General features: G+C 46.4%; 1 protein-coding gene across 3 annotated transcripts in view; it reads left to right on the plus strand.

Moving 5' to 3' along the window:
- KIAA1671 (KIAA1671 ortholog) overlaps nt 1–22,043 on the plus strand; it is a 52,049-nt gene that overhangs the window by 24,887 nt on the left and 5,119 nt on the right. For all 3 annotated transcript variants that reach the window (XM_060282108.1, XM_060282107.1, XM_060282109.1), the window contains exons 2-7: nt 3,462–3,580; nt 12,539–12,779; nt 12,870–13,047; nt 14,040–14,164; nt 15,269–15,408; nt 16,662–16,756. In XM_060282108.1, the coding sequence (XP_060138091.1) occupies nt 3,462–3,580; nt 12,539–12,779; nt 12,870–13,047; nt 14,040–14,164; nt 15,269–15,408; nt 16,662–16,740 (882 nt within the window). In that variant the 3' untranslated portion in view covers nt 16,741–16,756. The remainder of the gene's footprint in view (nt 1–3,461; nt 3,581–12,538; nt 12,780–12,869; nt 13,048–14,039; nt 14,165–15,268; nt 15,409–16,661; nt 16,757–22,043) is intronic.

The following is a 22,043-nucleotide window of genomic DNA, read 5'->3' on the forward strand; positions in this document are numbered from 1 at the left end:
CAGCTCTTACTGTCAGGAAGTTCTTCCTAATGTTTAGGTGGAATTTTCTTTCTTGTAGTTTGAATCCGTTGCTCCGTGTCCGCTTCTCTGGAGCAGCAGAAAACAACCTTTCTCCCTCCTCTATATGACATCCTTTTATATATTTGAACATGGTTATCATATCACCCCTTAACCTTCTCTTCTCCAGGCTAAACATACCCAGCTCCCTAAGCCGTTCCTCATAAGGCATCGTTTCCAGGCCTTTGACCATTTTGGTTGCCCTCTTCTGGACACGTTCCAGCTTATCAGTATCCTTCTTGAACTGTGGTGCCCAGAACTGGACACAATACTCCAGGTGAGGTCTGACCAGAGCAGAATACAGTGGTACTATTACTTCCCTTGATCTAGATGCTATACTCCTATTGATGCAGCCCAGAATTGCATTGGCTTTTTTAGCTGCTGCATCACACTGCTGACTCATGTCAAGTTTGTGGTCAACCAAAACTCCTAGATCCTTTTCACATGTACTGCTCTCAAGCCAGGTGTCTCCCATCCTGTATTTGTGCCTTTCATTTTTTTTGCCCAAGTGTAGTACTTTACATTTCTCCTTGTTAAAATTCATCTTGTTTGCTTTGGCCCAGTTGTCTAATCTGTTAAGGTCATTCTGAAGTGTGATCCTGTCCTCTGGGGTGTTAGCCACCCCTCCCAATTTGGTGTCATCTGCAAACTTGCTCAGGATTCCCTCAAGCCCATCATCCAAGTCATTGATAAAGATGTTGAACAAGACTGGGCCCAAGACAGAACCCTGTGGCACCCCACTAGTCACTACTCTCCAGGATGAGGAGGAGCCATTGATGAGCACCCTTTGGGTTCGGTCAGTAAGCCAGCTACAAATCCACTGAATGGTAGCATTGTCTAGCCCACATTTTACCAGCTTCTTTACAAGAATATCATGGGGCACCTTGTCAAAGGCCTTGCTGAAATCAAGATAGGCTACATCCACAGCGTTCCCTTCATCTACCAGGCTTGTAATTCTGTCAAAAAATGAGATCAGATTAGTCTGACATGACTTATTTTTCAGGAACCCATGCTGACTTTTAGTGATCACAGAGTTTCTTTCTAGGTGCTCACAGACTGTTTGCTTAATGATCTGCTCTAGAATCTTTCCTGGTATTGATGTCAGGCTGACTGGGCGGTAATTGTTTGGGTCCTCTCTTTTCCCCTTTTTGAAAATAGGGACAACATTTGCCCTCCTCCAGTCTGCTGGAACTTCGCCTGTTCTCCAGGAATTTTCAAAGATTATTGCCAGTGGTTCTGAAATCACCTCTGCCAGTTCTTTTAATACTCTTGGATGTAGTTCGTCTGGCCCTGGAGACTTGAATACATCTAAACTAGCCAAGTATTCTTGTACTACCTCCTTACTTATCCTGGGCTGTGTTTCCCCTGCTGAATCATCTGCTCCATATTCTTCAGGTCGGGCGTTTTTTTCTTTCTTGAAGACTGAGGCAAAGAAGGCATTGAGGAGTTCTGCCCTTTCTCTGTCCCCTGTTTGCATTTCACCATCTTCTCCTCTGAGTGACCCCACTGTTTCCTTGTTTTTCCTTTTGCTACGGACATACCCATAAAAGCCCTTTTTGTTGCTTTTAACCTCTCTGGCGAGCCTGAGTTCATTCTGTGCTTTAGCTTTTCTGACTTTGTCTCTACACGTGCTGGCTATATGTTTGAATTCCTCTCTGGAGATTTCCCCCCTTTTCCATTTTTTGTACATATCCCTTTTAAATCTTAACTCAGTCAAAAGTTCTTTAGATAGCCAGCCTGGCTTCTTTAGGCACCTTCCATGTTTCCGTCTCATTGGTATTGCCTGAAGTTGTGCTTTTAATATCTCCCTTTTAACAAACTCCCAACCATCATGAACTCCCTTCCCTTTTAGTATTACTGTCCATGGGATTTCACCCAGCGTTTCCCTAAGTTTTCTGAAGTCGGCTTTCTTAAAGTCTAGAATTTGGACCTTAGTATGCTAACATGGACCTTAGTTATTGCTAACATTGTGGCCGGTGTGTCACATGTCTGTGTTTACTTCCCTGAGCTGGGAAAGTTCTGAGGACAGAAGAGTGTGACCTGCCAGCAGCTGAGCTTGAGGACCCTGGCAGGGCTTGAAGAACCTCCTCCTGTGTTTACCTCCCTTCTAGAGGGATGCTGATGGCAGGACTGAGAGCAAATTAGTTTCAGAGGGCCTTGGTAAAGGAAGCACGTACCAGTAGGTCTTTTTAAATGAAAAGCGATTGTTAAGATAGGCTGGGTGGAAGAGACCAGAATCATTTGGTGGCTGGAGTGGGACTGCATAAAACAAAGGGCTTTTATTGGGCTGACCTAGCTTTCTTCTGCTCTTTCACTTTGCTGTCTCCATTAATTAACATGAACCATATTATTTCTCAATAGCTTTGCCCGTTGGTAGTGACCTAATCGTGGCACAGTTGCCAAGAGAGAGAGAGAGAGAAGGCCTGTGATGGGCATTCCATAAACAAAAGGGTTGGGCAAGATAAGAAGGACCTTGAACAGGTTATCCCAGGGGGCAGCAAACCTTTTCAGCAGGGGGCCAGTCCACTGTCCCTCAGACCTTTTGGGGGACCGGACTATATTTTGAAGGGGGGGGGGAATGAACAAATTCCTATGCCCACAAGTAACCCAGAGATGCATTTTAAATAAAAGCACACATTCTACTCATGTAAAAACACCCTAATTCCCGGATCGTCCGCGGGCTGGATTTAGAAGGCGATTGGGCCAGATCCGGCCCCCAGGCCTTAGTTGGCCTACCCATGGGTTAGCCAAACGGGAAAGAAAAATGTATAAAGTGAGAGAAAGGAACACTCAGTACCAGATTTTGGGGTGTTCACTGGTTTCTAAAACCAGCTTTGTCTCGGCAAGATGAGTCTATGCTCTGGCACATTTTGTGAGAGAACCCTGCTATTTTTCTGTGAGTCCTTCTAACTCTGACCCAGGAGCCCCACCCCCATTACTCTTCCTGAGAATCCCCTCTGTCACACAACCGGCTTTCTAGTCAAGGATGCTCATAGCCCTCACACAGCAACAATACCTAGAGCAGTTTCAATGACACCAGGACAGATAGGCTGGTTTCAGCCTCCTTGAAAGTTGTCCTTTTAAAGGTGACTTCCCCATATTTTTGGCCCTTTGCTGTATTTTTTTTTGGGGGGGGGGGGGGTTCGGGTCCTGTTTGTAAGAACAAGCAGCCATGGAACAAGGGTACACCTCTCAGTTTGTGCAGATGATTCCCTATAGAAGGTGAGGGTGGGATGCTTAGAAAGCCCATTGGAGAGGCCACACCTTGCTAAGTGCCAGGAGGAAACAGACATCCCAGCTGCTCAGTGGAAGACCCTTTATTCGCCATCACTCCCTAGACTTGCTACCTGTTCCTTGCCCTAGAAGGGGCTAATGCATGCTCTCCCCTCCCTTGTGTGTTGCAGGATCAGCTGAAGCAGTGCTTTGGCAGGCCAGCTGCAGAAGCCAAGGACACCGACACACTTGTGCAAGAGACGGATAGCCAGTATGGCACCTGGAGCGACCAGCGGCCCAGAGTGGACAGGTGAGGCTCCTGGGGTGGCAACCCTGAGCAGCCAAGGTCCACTGATGCCTTTGTAAGGGAGATGGCCTGCTCCCACCTGGAGTCAGGATCCACTTGGGACCTACCTTTCTCATTCCCAGCCCTCTTACAATGGATGGGAGATGGGCAGTGGCTCTTTCTGATCTCTGCACTTTTGCAGTAGGCTTGAACCTTGGAAACTGAGCCCTTGATCTGTTGCGTGTCCTTGGGCAGAGGTGCTGCCCTAAGCTTCAGTTCCCCTTTGGCAAAAGGGGCAGAGTGAAGGCTGTATATCACAGGGGGCTTAGTAAGCAAGAGCTGTACAGAGTTGCAGAACTGAAAGGCTTCTGAGCTTCTGGACTTGATTTCAGGAAGGCTTTTGACAAAGTCCCCTATGATATTCTCGTGAGGATGCTGGTAAAATGTGGGTTGAACGAAGTAACTGTTAGGTGGATTTGCAGCTGGTTGACTGACCAAACCCAAGCAGCATTTGTTAATGGTTCCTCATCATCCTGGGAAAAAGTGACAAGTAGGGTGCCGCTGGGTTCTATCTTGGGCCCGTTGCTGTTCAATGTCTTTATAAATGACTTGGATGAAAGAATTGAGGGGATGCTCATCAAATGTGCAGATGAGATCACACTGGGAGGGGGAGCTAATGCCACAGAAGAGAGAACCCAAATTCAAAATGACCTCAACAAATTGGAGAACAGGGCACAAGATAACAAAATGAATTTTAATAGGGACAAATGTCAGGTTCTGCAGTTAGGTGGAAAATATGGTTTTACAACAAATTTTAACATAATCACTACTAGTAAGGTGGTCATAAAATAGATTTCGAATCACACTCCCCACCCCACAACTTCCCACAACTTCCCTTTCTGGTTTATAACATATTTACTTCTCCTGCATATTATCTTATTCCCTAATACATATAGTAAAGTTAAGATTGTACATCATTATATTGTTCTATTTGTTGATTGTAAGTGTTTAATCAAACCCTGCAAGTGAGTCCATTTCCTTATGTTGCTTCTGTATGTACATCATAAAAGGTTCACAGTCTTTTTAAAAGTCTCTAGTGTCCTTATCTTTAGGTCTTTCAGTCAACTTCACCATTTCAGCATATTCCATCAGTTTTTCTGTTGGCATTTCATCGCTTTTCCACTTTTGAGCTAGTAAAATTCTAGCCGCTGTTGTAGCATACATGAATAATTTTTTCTTGTCTTTTGGCAAGTCTTGGCCTAAAATACCTAACAAAGGTTTTTAACAAAGGTTATCTTAAACATTCGTTTCATTTCATTATAAATCATGTCCCAACAGTTTTTAATAATTTTACAATTCCATCATCACATGTGATAGAACGTTCCTTCTTTTTCTTTACATTTCCAACACTTATTGGAGCTTGTTCTATACATTTTGGCTATTTTCGCTAGTGTAATATACCATCAGGAGTGCCTGGCATACTCTGGTCCATGGGGTCACGAAGAGTCGGACACGACTAAACGACTAAACAACAACAACAACAATATACCATCAGTACATCATTTTCATATAATTCTCTTTTAACAATATACAATCAGTAAATTTTAAATTAACTTTCCATAACTTTCCCCAGTCTTCCATTTGTATATTATGTCCTGTATCTTTTTAAAAAAATAATTTTTATTCATTTTATATATAAGAACAAAAAATATAAAAAATAAAAATAACAAAAAATAAAACACAAATAATTCTTACAATTCATAACTTTTTATCAACATCGTTTGGTGACTTCCCCCAGTCCCCCCCCAAAAAATCTGAATTTCAATTCCTCTCATCTTTAGCAATTTCAAAATTAAAACGCAATCCAATCAAATTTTTACACTAAAACATCCTAAAACTAACCTACATCTTACAATTCACACCAAAAGCCTATAACACCTTCCCTAAGGAATATAATGTATTAAATATTACAATATTTTTTCAAATATACGGTAATTTAAATTTTTGCCAGCCTTCTTCCACCGTCTCTTCTTCCTGGTCGCGGAGTTTCCCAGTCAGTTTGGCAAGTTCCACGAAGTCCATCATCTTCTTTTGCCATTCGTCTATGGTCGGTATCTCTTGAATCTTTCAGTTCTTAGCTAGTAGTAATCTTGCAGCAGTTGTGGCATACAGAAAGAATGTAACATCTTTGGGGGGAATTTCTTCCCCTACTATTCCAAGTAAGAAGGCTTCTGATTTTTTAATAAAAGTGTTTTTCAACACCATTTTCAGCTCATTAGAAATCTTTTCCCAGAAGTCTTTTACTTTGGGGCATGTCCACCACATTTGCATTTCCAACATTTATTATCTGATGTATGAATACATTTTTCTCTCAATGCCATGCAGGCCGTAAACTTTGTTCCACAATCTCTCCCAATTCTTAAACATAATGTTATGCCCCACATCTTTAGCCCAATCAATCATTACCGATTTAACTTGTTCATCTTTCGTATGCCACTCCAACAACAGATTATACATCTTAGAAAGATTTCTAACCTTTGTATCTAACAGTTCCGTTTCCAAGCTGGATTTTTTCTATTTGAAAACCAATATTCTTATTATCAATCTTGAATACTTAATTGACCTGATAATCATAGAATCATAGAGTTGGAAGAGACCAAAAGGGCCATACAGTCCAACCCCCTGCCAAGCAAGAAACACCATCAAAGCATTCCTGACATATGCCTGTCAAGCCTCTGCTTAAAGACCTCCAAAGAAGGAGACTCCACCACACTACATGGTAGCAAATTCCACTGTCTTACTGTCAGGAAGTTCTTGAATCCCCTGCCAAGCAGGAAACACCATCAAAGCATTCCACTTAAAGACCCCCAAAGAAGGAGACTCCACCACACTCCTTGGCAGCAAATTCCACTGTTGAACAGCTCTTGCTGTCAGGAGGTTCTTCCTAATGTTTAGGTAGAATCTTCTTTCTTGTAGTTTGAATCCATTGCTCCGTGTCCGCTTCTCTGGAGCAGCAGAAAACAACCTCTCTCCCTCCTCTATATGACATCCTTTAATATATTTGAACATGGCTATCATATCACCCCTTAACCTTCTCTTCTCCAGGCTAAACATACCCAGCTCCCTAAGCCGTTCCTCAAAAGGCATCGTTTCCAGGCCTTTGACCATTTTGGTTGCCCTCCTCTGGACACGTTCCAGCTTATCAGTATCCTTCTTGAACTGTGGTGCCCAGAACTGGACACAGTACTCCAGGTGAGGTCTGACCAGAGCAGAATGCAATGGTACTATTACTTCCCTTGATCTAAATCAGTGATGGGCAACCTTTTGAGCTTGGTGTGTCAAAATTCGCCAAAAAACTGAGCATAACTTGGGTGGTGTGTCACTCCAAGAAAAAAACCATAATTTCACAATATTTATAGTTTAAATAACAAAAATGTATGATTGTAATATATAACTGTATTTAATAAACCAAAAATTAATTATTTAACCAAACCAAACCAAACCAAACTAAAAAACCCTTATTTATCGCAAAGTGCCCAGAGTTGTTGAGCTTTTTGGAGGTTGCTGCTGACCAAAGTTTTGGAGCTTGTTTTCTCCTACTCTGGAGACTCGAACAAATGGCTTCAAGTTATGAAGGGCTGTCCCATGGAAGAGGCAGCAAGCTTCAAGTTACAAGAAAGGAATTCCAACTAAACATTCGGATGAACTTCTGACAGTAAGAGCTGTTTGGCAGTGGAACAATCTCCCTCAGGAAGTGGTGGACTCTTCTTCCTTGGGGGTTTTTAAGCTGAGGTTGGATGGCCATCTGTCATGAATGCTTTAGCTGAGATTCCGGCATTGCAGGGGGTTGGACTAGATGACCATTTTAACTCCAGTTCTATGATTCTGTACTCTGCACCTACCATAGCACCAGGGGTGTTTCTTCCCACTGCTGTGAACATGGTACCTTAAGCTCAACACTTTTAAAGTGCACTGTTTTTGCGCTTGAGCTCCCCTGACGCCTAGCTTTCCAATCCTTCATCTTTTACAAAATCAATCTCTTGTCAGTCCCTCTTGTCTCACACTCTATTGGTCAAGTGTCTCCCTCCCATTCTTCTCTTATTCATGCCAAGGCTTTCAAGATCCACCCCAGGGCTAACTTTCTCCCCTTTGCCCCATCTGAGGGCTAATAATAATAATAATAATAATAATAATAATAATAATAATAATAATTTTTGTTGTTGTTGTTGTTTAGTTGTTTAGTCGTGTCCGACTCTTCGTGACCCCATGGACCATAGCACGCCAGGCACTCCTGTCTTGCACTGCCTCCCGCAATTTGGTCAAACTCATGTTCGTAGCTTCGAGAACACTGTCCAACCATCTTGTCCTCTGTCGTCCCCTTCTCCTAGTGCCCTCAATCTTTCCCAACATCAGGGTCTTTTCCAAGGATTCTTCTCTTCTCATGAGGTGGCCAAAGTATTGGAGCCTGAGCTTCACGATCTGTCCTTCCAGGGAGCACTCAGGGCTGATTTCCTTAAGAATGGATAGGTTTGATCTTCTTGCAGTCCATGGGACTCTCAAGAGTCTCCTCCAGCACCATAATTCAAAAGCATCAATTCTTCGGCGATCAGCCTTCTTTATGGTCCAGCTCTCACTTCCATACATCACTACTGGGAAAACCATAGCTTTAACTATACGGACCTTTGTCGGCAAGGTGATGTCTCTGCTTTTTAAGATGCTGTCTAGGTTTGTCATTGCTTTTCTCCCAAGAAGCAGGCGTCTTTTAATTTCGTGACTGCTGTCACCATCTGCAGTGATCAAGGAGCCCAAGAAAGTAAAATCTCTCACTGCCTCCATTTCTTCCCCTTCTATTTGCCAGGAGGTGATGGGACCAGTGGCCATGATCTTGGTTTTTTTGATGTTGAGCTTCAGACCATATTTTGCGCTCTCCTCTTTCACCCTCATTAAAAGGTTCTTTAATTCCTCCTCGCTTTCTGCCATCAAGGTTGTATCATCTGCATATCTGAGGTTGTTGATATTTCTTCCGGCAATCTTAATTCCGGCTTGGGATTCATCTAGTCCAGCCTTTCGCATGATGAATTCTGCATATAAGTTAAATAAGCAGGGAGACAATATACAACCTTGTCGTACTCCTTTCCCAATTTTGAACCAATCAGTTGTTCCATATCCAGTTCTAACTGTAGCTTCTTGTCCCACATAGAGATTTCTCAGGAGACAGATGAGGTGATCAGGCACTCCCATTTCTTTAAGAACTTGCCATAGTTTGCTGTGGTCGACACAGTCAAAGGCTTTTGCATAGTCAATGAAGCAGAAGTAGACGTTTTTCTGGAACTCTCTAGCTTTCTCCATAATCCAGCGCATGTTTGCTATTTGGTCTCTGGTTCCTCTGCCCTTTCGAAATCCAGCTTGCACTTCTGGGAGTTCTCGGTCCACATACTGCCTAAGCCTGCCTTGTAGAATTTTAAGCATAACCTTGCTAGCGTGTGAAATGAGCGCAATCGTGCGGTAGTTGGAGCATTCTTTGGCACTGCCCTTCTTTGGAATTGGGATGTAGACTGATCTTCTCCAATCCTCTGGCCATTGCTGAGTTTTCCAAACTTGCTGGCATATTGGGTGTAGCACCTTAACAGCATCATCTTTTAAAATTTTAAATAGTTCAGCTGGAATATCATCACTTCCACTGGCCTTGTTATTAGCAGTGCTTTCTAAGGCCCATTTGACTTCACTCTCCAAGATGTCTGGCTCAAGGTCAGCAACCACACTACCTGGGGTGTACGAAACCTCCATGTCTTTCTGGTATAATTCCTCTGTGTATTCTTGCCACCTCTTCTTGATGTCTTCTGCTTCTGTTAGGTCCTTACCACTTTTGTCCTTGATTATGGTAATCTTTGTACGAAATGTTCCTTTCATATCTCCAATTTTCTTGAACAGATCTCTGGTTTTCCCCATTCTAATGTTTTCCTCTATTTAATAATAATAATAATAATAATTTATTATTTATACCCCGCCCATCTGGCTGGGTTTCCCCAGCCACTCTGGGCGGCTTCCAACAAAATATTAAAATACAATAATCTGTTAAACATTAAAAGCTTCCCTAAACAGGGCTGCCTTCAGATGTCTTCAAAAAGTCTGGTAGTTGTTTTTCTCTTTGACATCTGGTGGGAGGGCATTCCACAGGGCAGGTGCCACTATGGAGAAGGCCCTCTGCCTGGTTCCCTGTAACTTGGCTTCTTGCAGCGAGGGAACCGCCAGAAGGTCCTCGGTGCTGGACCTCAGTGTCCGGGCAGAATGATGGGGTGGAGACGCTCCTTTAGGTATACTAGACCGAGTCCGTTTAGGGCTTTAAAGTTCAGCACCAACACTTTGAATTGTGCTCAGAAATGTACTGGGAGCCAATGTAGGTCTTTCAAGACCGGTGTTATGTGGTCTTGGCGGCCGCTCCCAGTCACCAGTCTAGCTGCCGCATTCTGGATTAGTTGTAGTTTCCGGGTCACCTTCAGAGGTAGCCCCACGTAGAGCGCATTGCAGTAGTCCAAGCGGGAGATAACCAGAGCATACACCACTCTGGCGAGACAGTCTGCAGGCAGATAGGGTCTCAGCCTGTGTACCAGATGGAGCTGATAGACAGCTGCCCTGGACACAGAATTGACCTGCGCCTCCATGGACAACTGTGAGTCCAAAATGACTCCCAGGCTGCGCACCTGGTCCTTCAGGGACACTTACCCCATTCAGGACCAGGGAGTCTTCCACACCTGCCTGCCTCCTGTCCCCCACAAACAGTACTTCTGTCTTGTCAGGATTCAACCTCAATCTGTTAGCCGCCATCCATCCTCCAACCGCCTCCAGGCACTCACACAGGACCTTCACCGCCTTCACTGGCTCTGATTTGAAAGAGAGGTAGAGCTGGGTATCGTCCGCATACTGATGCACACCCAGCCCAAACCCCCTGATGATCTCTCCCAGCGGCTGCATGTAGATGTTAAAAAACATGGGGCAGAGGACAGAGCCCTGAGGCACCCTACAAGTGAGAGCCCAGGGGTCCGAACACTCATCCCCCACCACCACTTTCTGAACGCGGCCCAGGAGGAAGGAGCGGAACCACTGTATGACAGTGCCCCCAGCTCCCGACCAACCCCTCTAGACGGTCCAGAAGGATGTTATGGTCGATGATGTCAAAAGCCGCTGAGAGATCCAGCAGGACCAGGAAACAGCTCTCACCTTTGTCCCTAGCCCGCCGGAGATCATCGACCAGTGCAACCAAGGCAGTTTCAGTCCCATGATCCCGACTGGAAGGGATCCAAGTGGTCCGCTTCTTCCAGGCGTGTCTGGAGTTGTTCAGCAACCACTCGCTCAATCACCTTGCCCAAGAATGGAAGATTTGAGACTGGCCAATAGTTGGCCATATTGGCCGCATCTAAAGATGGTGTTTTAAGAAGCGGTTTAATAACTGCCTCTTTCAGCGGGTCTGGGAAGGCTCCCTCACAGAGAGAAGCATTCACCAACCCGCGAAGCCCATCGCCCAGCTGCTCCCAGCTAGCTTTTATAGGCCAGGATGGGCAAGGATCAAGGAGACAGGTGGTTGGTTTCACTCGTCCAAGCAGCCTGTCCACATCCTCGGAGGTAACAGATTGGAATTGATCCCACACAACTGGACTACAGGACTGTAGCACTCTCCTGCTCCCACGGTGGAGTCTACCTCTTCCCAAATCTGAGTGACTTTATCTGCAAAAAACTTTGCAAAATTGTTGCAGGAGATCATGCAGCCCGTACTGGGCCCTGATGGAGCAGGTGGTTCCACTAAACTGCGAACCACCTAAAAAAGTTCCCCTGCTGCTGTTTTCTGCAGATGCAGTAGAGGCAGTGAAGAAAGTCTTCTTCGCCGTCGCTACTGCCACTTGGTAGGCTCGACATTGAGCTCTAACCCGTGTCCAGTCAGCTTCAGAATGAGTTATCCGCCACCGGCGCTCTAGCCGTCTCAACGATTGTTTCATTGCCCTCAGATCCGTGGAAAACCACAGGGCTGTTTCCTGCTTGGCAGAGGGTTGGACTGGATGGCCCTTGTGGTCGCTTCCAACTGTATGATTCTATGATTCTGTGGTTCTGTGACACGCAGTGGGTGGGTTCCCAATCTGGCCAACCACTGTGGGGAAAGAGTAAGGGATGAGATGGTTCTTTGGGTATGACCACTGGGTCTCTTCTTTTAAAATGTCCACCATCTTCTTCATGGAAGCTCCAGAATGGCAGTTCTGCACTTCCTTCCCAGATGCAGTCAGTGTGCACACTGTGGCTTCCTCCTCCTGATGCATTGGGTGTACTTTTTCTTCAGGGTGTTTTCTTCCTTAGTACCTTCAGTGTTGCAGGGCATCCTGGGGACCCCCCCCCCCCGCTCTCCTTGGCTTTGTAAACATACCACTTCCTGTGCTCTGTGGCAAGAAAGGAAGAACACCAAGCGAGATAATAGGTTATTGTCAGTATTACTGCTGTAATTCCTTACCTGTCCTCCTTCCTAAGGTCCTAAAGATACACATCTCAGGTGCCAAAGGCCAGGGTTTTGGCATTTGCCCAAGGCTGTATAGTGCAGGTACCACAACTCGGGGGCTGCAACAGAGAAGGCTCTCTCCAGCCCCCCAGCCCCACCCTGCAATCCTGAGGGAGCTACCAAAAGGGCCTCCTCTGCTGATATTAAAATCTGGGTGGGTCTCTAGGGAAAATAGCACTTGACATTTTGTTTGTGCGATTGAGTCAGTTCTGGGGACAAGAAAGGTAGGCCTCCAAACACAAAAATGAAGAAGGCAGGAGGTGAGGTTGAGCTTTAAGCAGCCTGCTTCAAGAGGCAGCTGGTCTCCTGGGTTGGGGGGTGATTCAGCCACCACCCAGCCTTCCCTGCTTTGTATTCCTTCCTAATGTATTCCATTAGGAAGAACTTCCTGACAGTAAGAGCTGTTCGGCTAACCACTGCTCTGTTCCCTTTGGTTGTCGTAGCTTTGTGCCAGAGTCCCCTTCCTCAGAAAGCAACGTGGCTTCAGCCTGGAAGGAGCCCCCCAGCAGCCGGTTCTCGTCCTTCTCCTCGCAAACAGATTCTGCCTCTGCAACTGACCAGCACAACTCCTCCAGGGACCACAGGGGCACCAGTCCAGACCGCTTCAGCACGGACGTAGAATCTGCGGACGGGGCTAAGGCCCCTGCGCCCACAGGGGCCGGCTCAGACTTCTCCTTCCTGGAGGTAAGTTCTTGAGGCATGTCCCTGAGGGACGCATTGCAGGCAATGTTGCAGGTCTGTGTTTGACAGCACGTGTGTTTGTTCTTCTCAAAGCAAACTCCTGTGCTGGACTCCAGTCTCTTGAAAACCCGCGTGCAGCTCAGCAAAAGGAGGCGCCAACACCGAGCCCCAATTTCCCACTCGCTCAGAAGAAGCACCGGGGAAGACACGGAGCAGCGGCTCTCTGTGACAGAAGAGGCAGACAGCACGTGGTTGTTCAAGGACTCCACAGGTAGCAGAGGGAAGGTGTCCTGTGCTATATAACCTCTCCCAGATCCCCAGAATCTGCCAAACACTTCAATGAGTGATGCAAGTAAACGAGCCAAGCTGCAGGATCCCAGCCAAATTTGAACCTGAAACCTTGAAGGGGTGTTGAATAGTGCAGAGCTGTGTGCCTGATCGTTGTGCCCTTAGAATAGTGTCCAACAGATACATTGTCAGGTGCAGCTATGCGCTCTCTAGCTTCCTATCTGGATGGTTCACTGCGAGGGGGAGAGGTGAGGCGGGAGACCTTAGCCAAAAGCTCATGGAACTGGGCACTTTCTGCCTTTGTAGGTTAGAGGTCCCTGTCAGTGCGGGCTCCGAGACTTTCATCATCTTCATCCACTTGTTTCTGTACTGTTTTGTGGCCAAGACCCACAAAATGGTGAACAAATTAATATGAGAGACAATGGGGAGAGACAATGGCTCAACTTGATTTTCACCTCCCAGCCAGCAAGGATCTTATTACTGCTGCCCTGCTACCTCTCCAGTCACCTCTGTGGCTGGAAGGGTCAGGAAAGGTTGTGCAGACCCAGAATTCCCCCATGGTGCCTCTGGTTGCAAAGGGGCGGTTGTTGGAGCAGCAGTGGGCCCTTGGCTAGTCTTGGGGCCGCAGTGCCTGACTTTTCCATGCTCTGATGCCAGGCCTGGTACACATTATTTGTGCCACCACAGGGAGATTGGAGACAGAGGGAGCTGGTCAGCAAAGTCACAGAGGCCTGGGCAGGAGCAAAGTGGGCCGAGGGTGAAGTCGCATCCTCCGGCTGACCAAGCTGCCTTCTGGTGCTTCCGGCTTGGGAGAATTGATTGGGGAGTCATCCCAAGGACTGCTTTGAAAGGAGAAAGAAGCTGCAGGTGGGAGGGGGGCCAAGCAGTGGGTTTCTAGCCCTGTGTTTTGTTCCTTCCCTCCCTCCCTCTCAAAGTGTCTCATGTGAAGCCTCATGAGTAATCCTCATTCTTAAGCAGAAAACTCAGCCAAGAAAGAAGACTCTGGTGAGGAAGGAAACCCACAGCCAACAGAGAGGTCGCCTGTCTCTCAGCTGCAGAGGCTCCCCGTCTTTCCAGGGATGGACCACTCAGCCCTCAAGGTGAATGTTGGTGCGCACACACCCCCGCCCCCACTACATACACACTTGCCCTTAGCAGTGGGAACCAGTTGTGGAGTATATTTCAGGGACACTGGAGAGGGTGATTCTGCCTCAACACATGGTACTAGTTCATGTAATTTGGTAGCACAAGAAGAGAAACGCCCAGGGGGCACTTTGGGTACCAGTGGAGTACCTGGAGCCCATTCTGAGCCCCAAAGGCATCTGAGGATGGGCTTTGGTCAGGGCCACAGGAAATGGGGTACCTCACATGTTGCACGCAAGGAGGCAGTGGGACGGTGTGGGAGGAAGGGACCAGTGACTGGAGACTGGGAACAGGATGTCCAGTAGACAGCTGGGAGGCCCATGCCCTGTGCTGTGAGCCTCCATTCAACGCTGCCTGAAAATTTAGGAAGCTGCCCGTTACCATGTCAGATTGTTTGTATTATTGTATTATTGCTACAATTAATTTATTGCCTTCCAAACCACCATCTCAAGTTGATTTACACATCATATAATTAAAAGCAGTTAGAAATACAAAAGAAACAAATACATTTGAAACAAGATTAAAACCATACAAAATAGGCGTTCCTGGCAAAGTCCATGGTCTATCTGGTTGGGAAAGCCTGTTAGAACAAAAATGTCTTCAGCTGTTTCCAGAAAGTGGACCCCTTCCGTCTCTCATCCCAGATGCTATTCCACAGAACAGGAGCAGCTGCACTAAAAGGCCTGTCCTGAGTTCCTGTGGAGTAGGGTTCTGGGAACTTGGGAACTTGCAGGAGAGACTGTCCTGCAAACTGCAGAGATCTGCTGGGTGTCTAAGTGTTAGGGCAGCCTGGTCTCCCCTCAAAGGCCTCCTCAGGCAATGACCTTTTCCATGAGCTGCTCCTTTATTACTTTGTGACTGGATGACTAGCCAGGTGCTCTATCCCTGAAATCATGCCCCTCCACATGATGCAGATGATGGCCAAAAGGCACCAGGCCCTTGGCTAGACATTCCTCGGAGTGAGTTCATTGCTGGTGGGTCCCTTTCTCATGCTGCCTTTTGTGAAACTCGTGATCCAACTGTGACATTTACCAAAGGGTTCCCCTCTCGCCATCTTCCAGGCTCAGCTCAGGAAAAGACAAGAACCAGATGGAACAGGAGAAGGCAGCCCCGTGCAGTTGTCCAAGTCACCAAAATTCCCGTTTCAGGCTGGAGTTCCTGGTGGCAGGGTTCTGCCTGTTGGCACGGAGAAAGAAGAGAGGTGAGGAGGCTTGTTGTCAGGGTGACATTCTGAGAAATTCACCTTTTCTGCAGATTTTACTGCTTTGCTACTTGTGAAAGCCCCACCTTCTAGCTTCCCAGAAGTCTTTTGGTTTCTGAGATTCCAGCAGGGGTTGCCCAAATACTTTAAATCCTGGCTAGTGATTTTAAAATTATAAATCTTGAAGTGGAATTCTACAGCTTATACAGTGGCACCTCGGTTTACGAACTTAATCCGTTCCAGAAGTGTGTTCTTAAACCAAAGCCATTCTTAAACTGAGGAGCGCTTTCCCTAATGAGGCCTCCTGCCGTCAATGCCCTTCCACCGTTCAGCTTCCATTTTAGACCAAGGTAAAGTTCACTAGCAGGAACACTACTTCCGTTTTTGCGGAGTTCGTATACCGAATAGTTCATAAACAGGGCTGTTCTTAAACCAAGGTACCACTGGACTACATTCAGGACTACATACAGTACAGACCCTATTCTTGACCCCAGTTTTGAGACTCTGTTTACATAAATACCAGCACTTTACTGAGTTTTTGCACATTTTTTAAATGAGAAGTTGCTTTCAAAAGGCATGAAAAGCCTCTTGGGGAAACTCAGGGAATTCATGCAGTTTCTTTGTTTTTTTGATTCCCCTGTTTCCAGCCCCAGATAAGCTACTATTTTCAATGCCCATATTTTAAGTTTTTTCTTCTCGTTCTGTGAGTGAAGCCAATAATGAATCACCTAGCAGAACTGTATCATCTTGTTCGCTGCACCTTCTATCAGATTGGGTCATCTGGCAGCATCTCAAAAGGCTAACAAAGGCTTCAGTCATGGGAGGAAGGAAAGTGGGCCAACACCACCTTCTCTTTCTGGGTTCAGGCGACTATAATCACCGGCCAGAGCTGCATTGAGAAGACTTCCGAACTTCTGCCCCAGCCAAGCTCAGCATGATCAGCTGCGAGGGAACAATGGCTGCACATCCCACTGAACGCCTTGCAGTGCAGAGGGAAAAGATCCTCCTTTAGATGCATTAGTAGGATTGAATCCAAAGGTTTTGCTGAAACTTTAGGCAACCAGGATGCATTCCCCACCTTCTCACCTGTGTGCAAAGAGGAACGAACAAGGGCTAAGGGAAGATGGGTTTGCGAGAAGCAGGCACCCTCCTTATTTCAGCTCCCCACTAATGAATTTCTTATGGAAGGGCCTCGAATGGGACATGCATTTGTTTGTAAAGGGGGTGACTCAGGCCTGTTTCCTACATTCCAGGTCGGAGGAGCAGTCTCCACAGTGGCTGAAGGAGCTGAAGTCCAAGAAGAGGCAGAGCCAATACGAGAACCAAGTGTGACAACCGAGGTCTGGAGGTAAAGCGATGGGGTTAGCTTCCTGTTGAGTAGAAGAGGGTCTGCAGAGCAAATGAGCCTGGCCCAATGCAGGGGGGGAAGGGCAGGGCAACCAGGGGGCATCAGCCATGATGTCTCATTGAGGAGCTCTGGATTCCAGGTGCTGGGGGGGGGGGCAAGCATTTTTTAGAAACTTTTTGTTTTTGTTTTAAAATCATTTTTAGTTGGCTTTACAAATAGGTAAAGGGGCCCCTGACCATCAGGTCCAGTCGTGTCCGACTCTGGGGTTGCGGCGCTCATCTCGCTCTATAGGCCAAGGGAGCCGGCGTTTGTCCGCAGACAGCTTCCAGGTCATGTGGCCAGCTTGACAAAGCTGCTTCTGGAGAACCAGAGCAGCGCACGGAAACGCCGTTTACCTTCCCGCCGGAGTGATTCCTATTTATCTACTTGCACTTTGATGTGCTTTCGAACTGCTAGGTGGGCAGGAGCAGGGACCGAACAACGGGAGCTCACCCCGTTGCAGGGATTCGAACCGCCGACCTTCTGATCAGCAAGCCCTAGACTCTGTAGTTTAACCCACAGCGCCACCTGGGTCCCTTGGCTTTACAAATACAAAGTTATAAAAACAGTTTCCAAATATATATCCATATATAGAGATTCCTCCAAATCTCAGGACCTCCATGGGGTCCCATTTTAAACATTTAATCAGTGATGGCCAAATTTGGCCCTCCAGCTGTTTTGAGACTACAATTCCCATCATCCCTGACCACTGGTCCTGTTAGCTAGGGATGATGGGAGTTGTCCCAAAATAATAATAATAATAATAATAATAATAATAATAATAATAATAATAATAATTTATTCTTTATACCCTGCCCATCTGGCTGAGTTTCCCCAGCCACTTCCAACAGAAAAAATACAATAATCTATTAAACATTAAAAGCCTCCCTAAACAGGGCTATCTTCAGATGTCTTCAAAAAGTCTGGTAACAGGTAGGTAGCCATGTTGGTCTGAGTCGAAGCAAAATAAAAAAATTCCTTCAGTAGCACCTTAAAGACCAACTAAGTTTTTATTTTGGTATGAGCTTTCGTGTGCATGCTCACTTCTTCAGAAGAAGAAATGTTACAACTGGTACAACTAAGTATTACAACTGGTAGTTGTTTTTCTCTTTGACATCTGATGGGAGGGCGTTCCACAGGGCAGGTGCCACTACTGAGAAGGCCCTCTGCCTAGTTCCCTGTAACTTGGCTTCTCTCAACGAGGGAACCGCCAGAAGGCCCTCTGTGCTGGACCTCAGTGTCCGGGCAGAATGATGGAGGTGGAGACGCTCCTTCAAAACAGTTGGAGGGCCAAGTTTGGTCATCACTGCATTTAATACTACATATTCTTCGCTACTCCAACTTTTATATCAATCCATATTATACATGGTAATTGTTACCGGTACAAGTGAAATCAAAATCCTGCTAATGTTTCCATCTGCTTACAGTGGTTTCCTAAATAACTTATAAATTTTTCTCATTCTTTTATAAAGTTTTTGTCCTCTTGGTTTCTGAGTTTTCCAGTCAGTTTTGCCATCTTAGCATAGTCTATCAGCTTGGTTTGCCACTCCTGGTAGGGACTTTGTGTTCTTTCCATTTCTGGGCTAGTAACATCTGGGCGGCTGTTGTTCCATACATGAAAAGTCTTTTCTATTCCTTTGGAATGTTGGTACCTGTAATCTATATATATAAATAAATGTAGGCATTGCGCACTCGGATGAAACAGCCTTTCTCCGTAACTGCTGAACCATAATGTAGCAAATTTGGCCACAACGTTCCATGCCCATCAGAGAGGGATCAGGCATAATTCCCCCCCCCCCCAAAAGCAAACCTTTCATACCTAAAATAATGATTAAACACACAAAAAAGTGGCGCCCAATTTAAACATCACCACCAGAAGCTCTGAAGACTCCAGCAGCTGCGCTGCCAGATGACATCACAAAATTCCACAGCAACCAACTGAAAACAGTCCTTTTGCAGCAACAAGGCTCAGCTTTTTCAATAGGCCGCAGCATTGCCAAGCAGGGAAAAACAAACAGAATAGGGCCTTTCACAATGGGGGGAGGGTGCACAGGGATGAGGCACAACAAAGGGAGGTGGGGAAACACATAGCCATTGGGGGGGGGACACCCTGAGTCAGCCAAAGCAGTGGGGGGTGGGTTGGGACAGGGAAAACTGAGTAGGCCGACCGCCAAAACGGCCCTTCCACCTCCAAAGCCCAAGCCCAAAGCCTCTCCCGGCGGCTGCATTAATAAATGCCTGGCAGCATTAGGCAGTTGTTCATCATTTCCCCTAACACGCACTTGGGGGCACGGTGAGGGGTTTTTGCTTTTTAATTTAGTGGGCATTGTGTCACATGCGAGGCTACGGCGGCCATTTTAAGTAAGGGCAGTCGTGCCCCTTTTAACCTAGGCTTTATGCTATGACTGATTGCCAGCCTCTGCGTCTTTAAAAAAACAACAACAACCATGCACTTTCTCTCCCCAGTTTAAGTCCTCGGATATTTGCAGTGGCCAATCCCCCCCCCCCCCCATTTACAATTCCCTACCTTCCCCTCACCATTTCCTGGGTTTTTTTATGGAACCGAACAGCTCGGGCGCTTCGAAACGTGCCTTCTGTTGCTACGGGGCTGTGGGGCTTAGCTATTTGACACACACACACACACCGGTTGGGATTTTTAAAGTAGTTCTCTGGGTCCCGGGGTGCATCATCACCCCCCCAATCCTTTTCTTTGCCCAAACGGACCTCTCCCCACCTTCCTCAACACCAAATACTCCTCAATTATACCCACAATAAAAACCATAAAAATAATAAAACATTACAAACAACACATTAAAAAAACAAAATGCATCCCATCCTACATTCCAAAAAACTATACCAAAAATTTAAAAAACTGTCACAGGTGGGTGTTGGCTACTCCCGAGTAAGCACTCCACACATCCTCTGGATTTTCAGTGTTTTATTGTGCATGCTATATACAGTGGTGAGATGTCTCAAATCATGTCTGCTCTGCATGGGGCAGAAGCCCACAATGGCGTCTCGTGGGCTCTGACCCCCCTTTTAAGACTGGGCATCCAAACGCCCCTCCTCCTTGCTCTATGGGTCCTCCGTGGTCCCAAAACAGGCTCCTGAGGTGCCCTTCTACTTACTCCCTCCTTTCCAGCCCCTGCTGAAGCTAGTTCCTCCCCTGCTTCCCTGCTACCAACCTGGAGCTGAGCCACCAGGACTCTGCAGAGCCCTGGACCCGTCTTAACCCTTCCTGTTCCTGATTTAAACTCCCAGACTTGCTGCTGCTCTCCCATCTGATGGAAGTAAGCAGAGTGGGCTGCTCTCTGCAAGCCCTCTCACTTACCAAAACCAAAAAAACAACCACCCACACCAAAATCATACACTACACGCCAAAATAAATGACAACCCCAACTAGAGAAATAAAATATTGCAAACAGCACAGTAAAAAAACCCAATACCACATCCTACATTCAAAACACCTACTCCAATATTAGAAAATCCAAATAACCAAAACAAACAAACAAACAAACCACAAAACACACAACGCTCAAATCATACAATACCCACTAAATAAAATTAAACAATAGTAACTTCTGCTTCTCATGTTTAATCTATATACTGTATATATAAATGTTCACGATGCGTGTGCAGGGGCCAATGTATGGAGATACAGGGGGGAGGGGACAACACTCCCCGGGGACAACAGAGGGCTCAGACAAAAGTAAATACTGGGAAATAGAACCCAGAAACTGACAGTTCCTTCTCCAAGGGTGGGGGCCAAGGTATGGAGAAACAGGGGTTAGGGGCCAACACTCCCCGGAGACAACAGAGGGCTCAGACGGGGTGGGTGGGGGAGGGGGGCTCGATAGCTCATGAGTCAGGACAGGGTGGGGCCAGTCACAGGGATGTGCTGGAGGGGGGGGGCTCGATAGCTCATGAGCCAGGACAGGGTGGGGGCAGTCACAGGGATGAAATGGGGGTGGGGGAGGAAGGGGCAGGATAAGTCATGTGTCCGGAGAGAGTGGGGGGAATCACAGGAAAGAACCACAGCAACGCGTGGCTGGGCCAGCAAGTTCCTAATAGAAAAGCTTCTGGTTCCTTAACAAAGGTTATTTTAAGCATTTTTTTCATTTCATTATATACCATCTCCCAGAAAGCTTTTATTACCTTACTGTTCCATCACATATGGTAAAAGGTACCTTCTTTTTCTTTACATTTCCAGCAGGTATTTGTACTTGTCCTATACGTTTTTGCCAGTTTAGTAGGTGTCAAATACCACTGGTATATCATTTCCATATACCGTAGTTTTCTTTCAATGCACAACATGCAAGAGGTGGTTCTCCACCTGCCCCACTGCTTCTCCTGCTCCCAGAATGTCTCCCTCTCACTGGTGAGAGGGGGGTCTTCCAGCAGGAGGTGCCATCACTCGGCTTACCCGTCCGCATGCAGAGAAACACATCAGCAATGCTTTGCAAATGCCAAGGCTCCTGTGGTGGAAGGGGTGGGGTGGGGAGGGGGAAGGAAGGAAGGAGCAATTCCCATTTTGCTTCAGGTGGTGAAATGGGCCACTCCTGCCTGTTGGAATTAGCAGGTGCAAGTTTGGGGATGCCTGATCTAGCCCAACCCCCTGCAATGCAGGAATCTCAACTAAAACAGCCGTGACAAAGGGCCATCCAACTTCTGCTTAAAAACCTCCAAGGAAGGAGAGTCCACCACCTCCCAAGGGAGACTATCAGAAAGTTTTTTCCGATGTTTAGTCTGAATCTTCTTTCTTGGAACTTGAATCCATTGGTTCAGGTCCTACCCTCCAGAGCAGGAGAAAACAAGCTTGCACCATCTTCCCTGTAACAGCCCTTGAGATATTTGAAGATGGCTATCAGGAATTTGAAGAGGGTTGTTAGCAGCTGAATAATAAAAATAGTAATAATAATTTCTTATTTTTAATAATAATAATAATAATAATAATAATAATAATAATAATAATATGAAAGCATGACCTCCTTTGGTTTGCAGGGGCTCTCCAGAGTCTCTGGCAAAGAAAGTTCCTCTCCATTACCAGCCACCTGCTCTTATTCTAATGGAAATGACAAGGAATGAACCTGAAGCTCTCTGCATGCAAAACATGTCTTCCGTCACTTTCTCCCCATGGGTTAAGTTAGACCCTAATGAGGGAAGCACAGCGCAGGAGGGAAACCCAGCTCATAAAGATGCACTGCTCCTATGAACGCAGCAGCCCTTTCCCGCAGCTGGGATTCAGAAG

This window comes from Zootoca vivipara, chromosome 13 (genome assembly GCF_963506605.1).
Source record: "Zootoca vivipara chromosome 13, rZooViv1.1, whole genome shotgun sequence".
Lineage (NCBI taxonomy): Eukaryota > Metazoa > Chordata > Lepidosauria > Squamata > Lacertidae > Zootoca > Zootoca vivipara.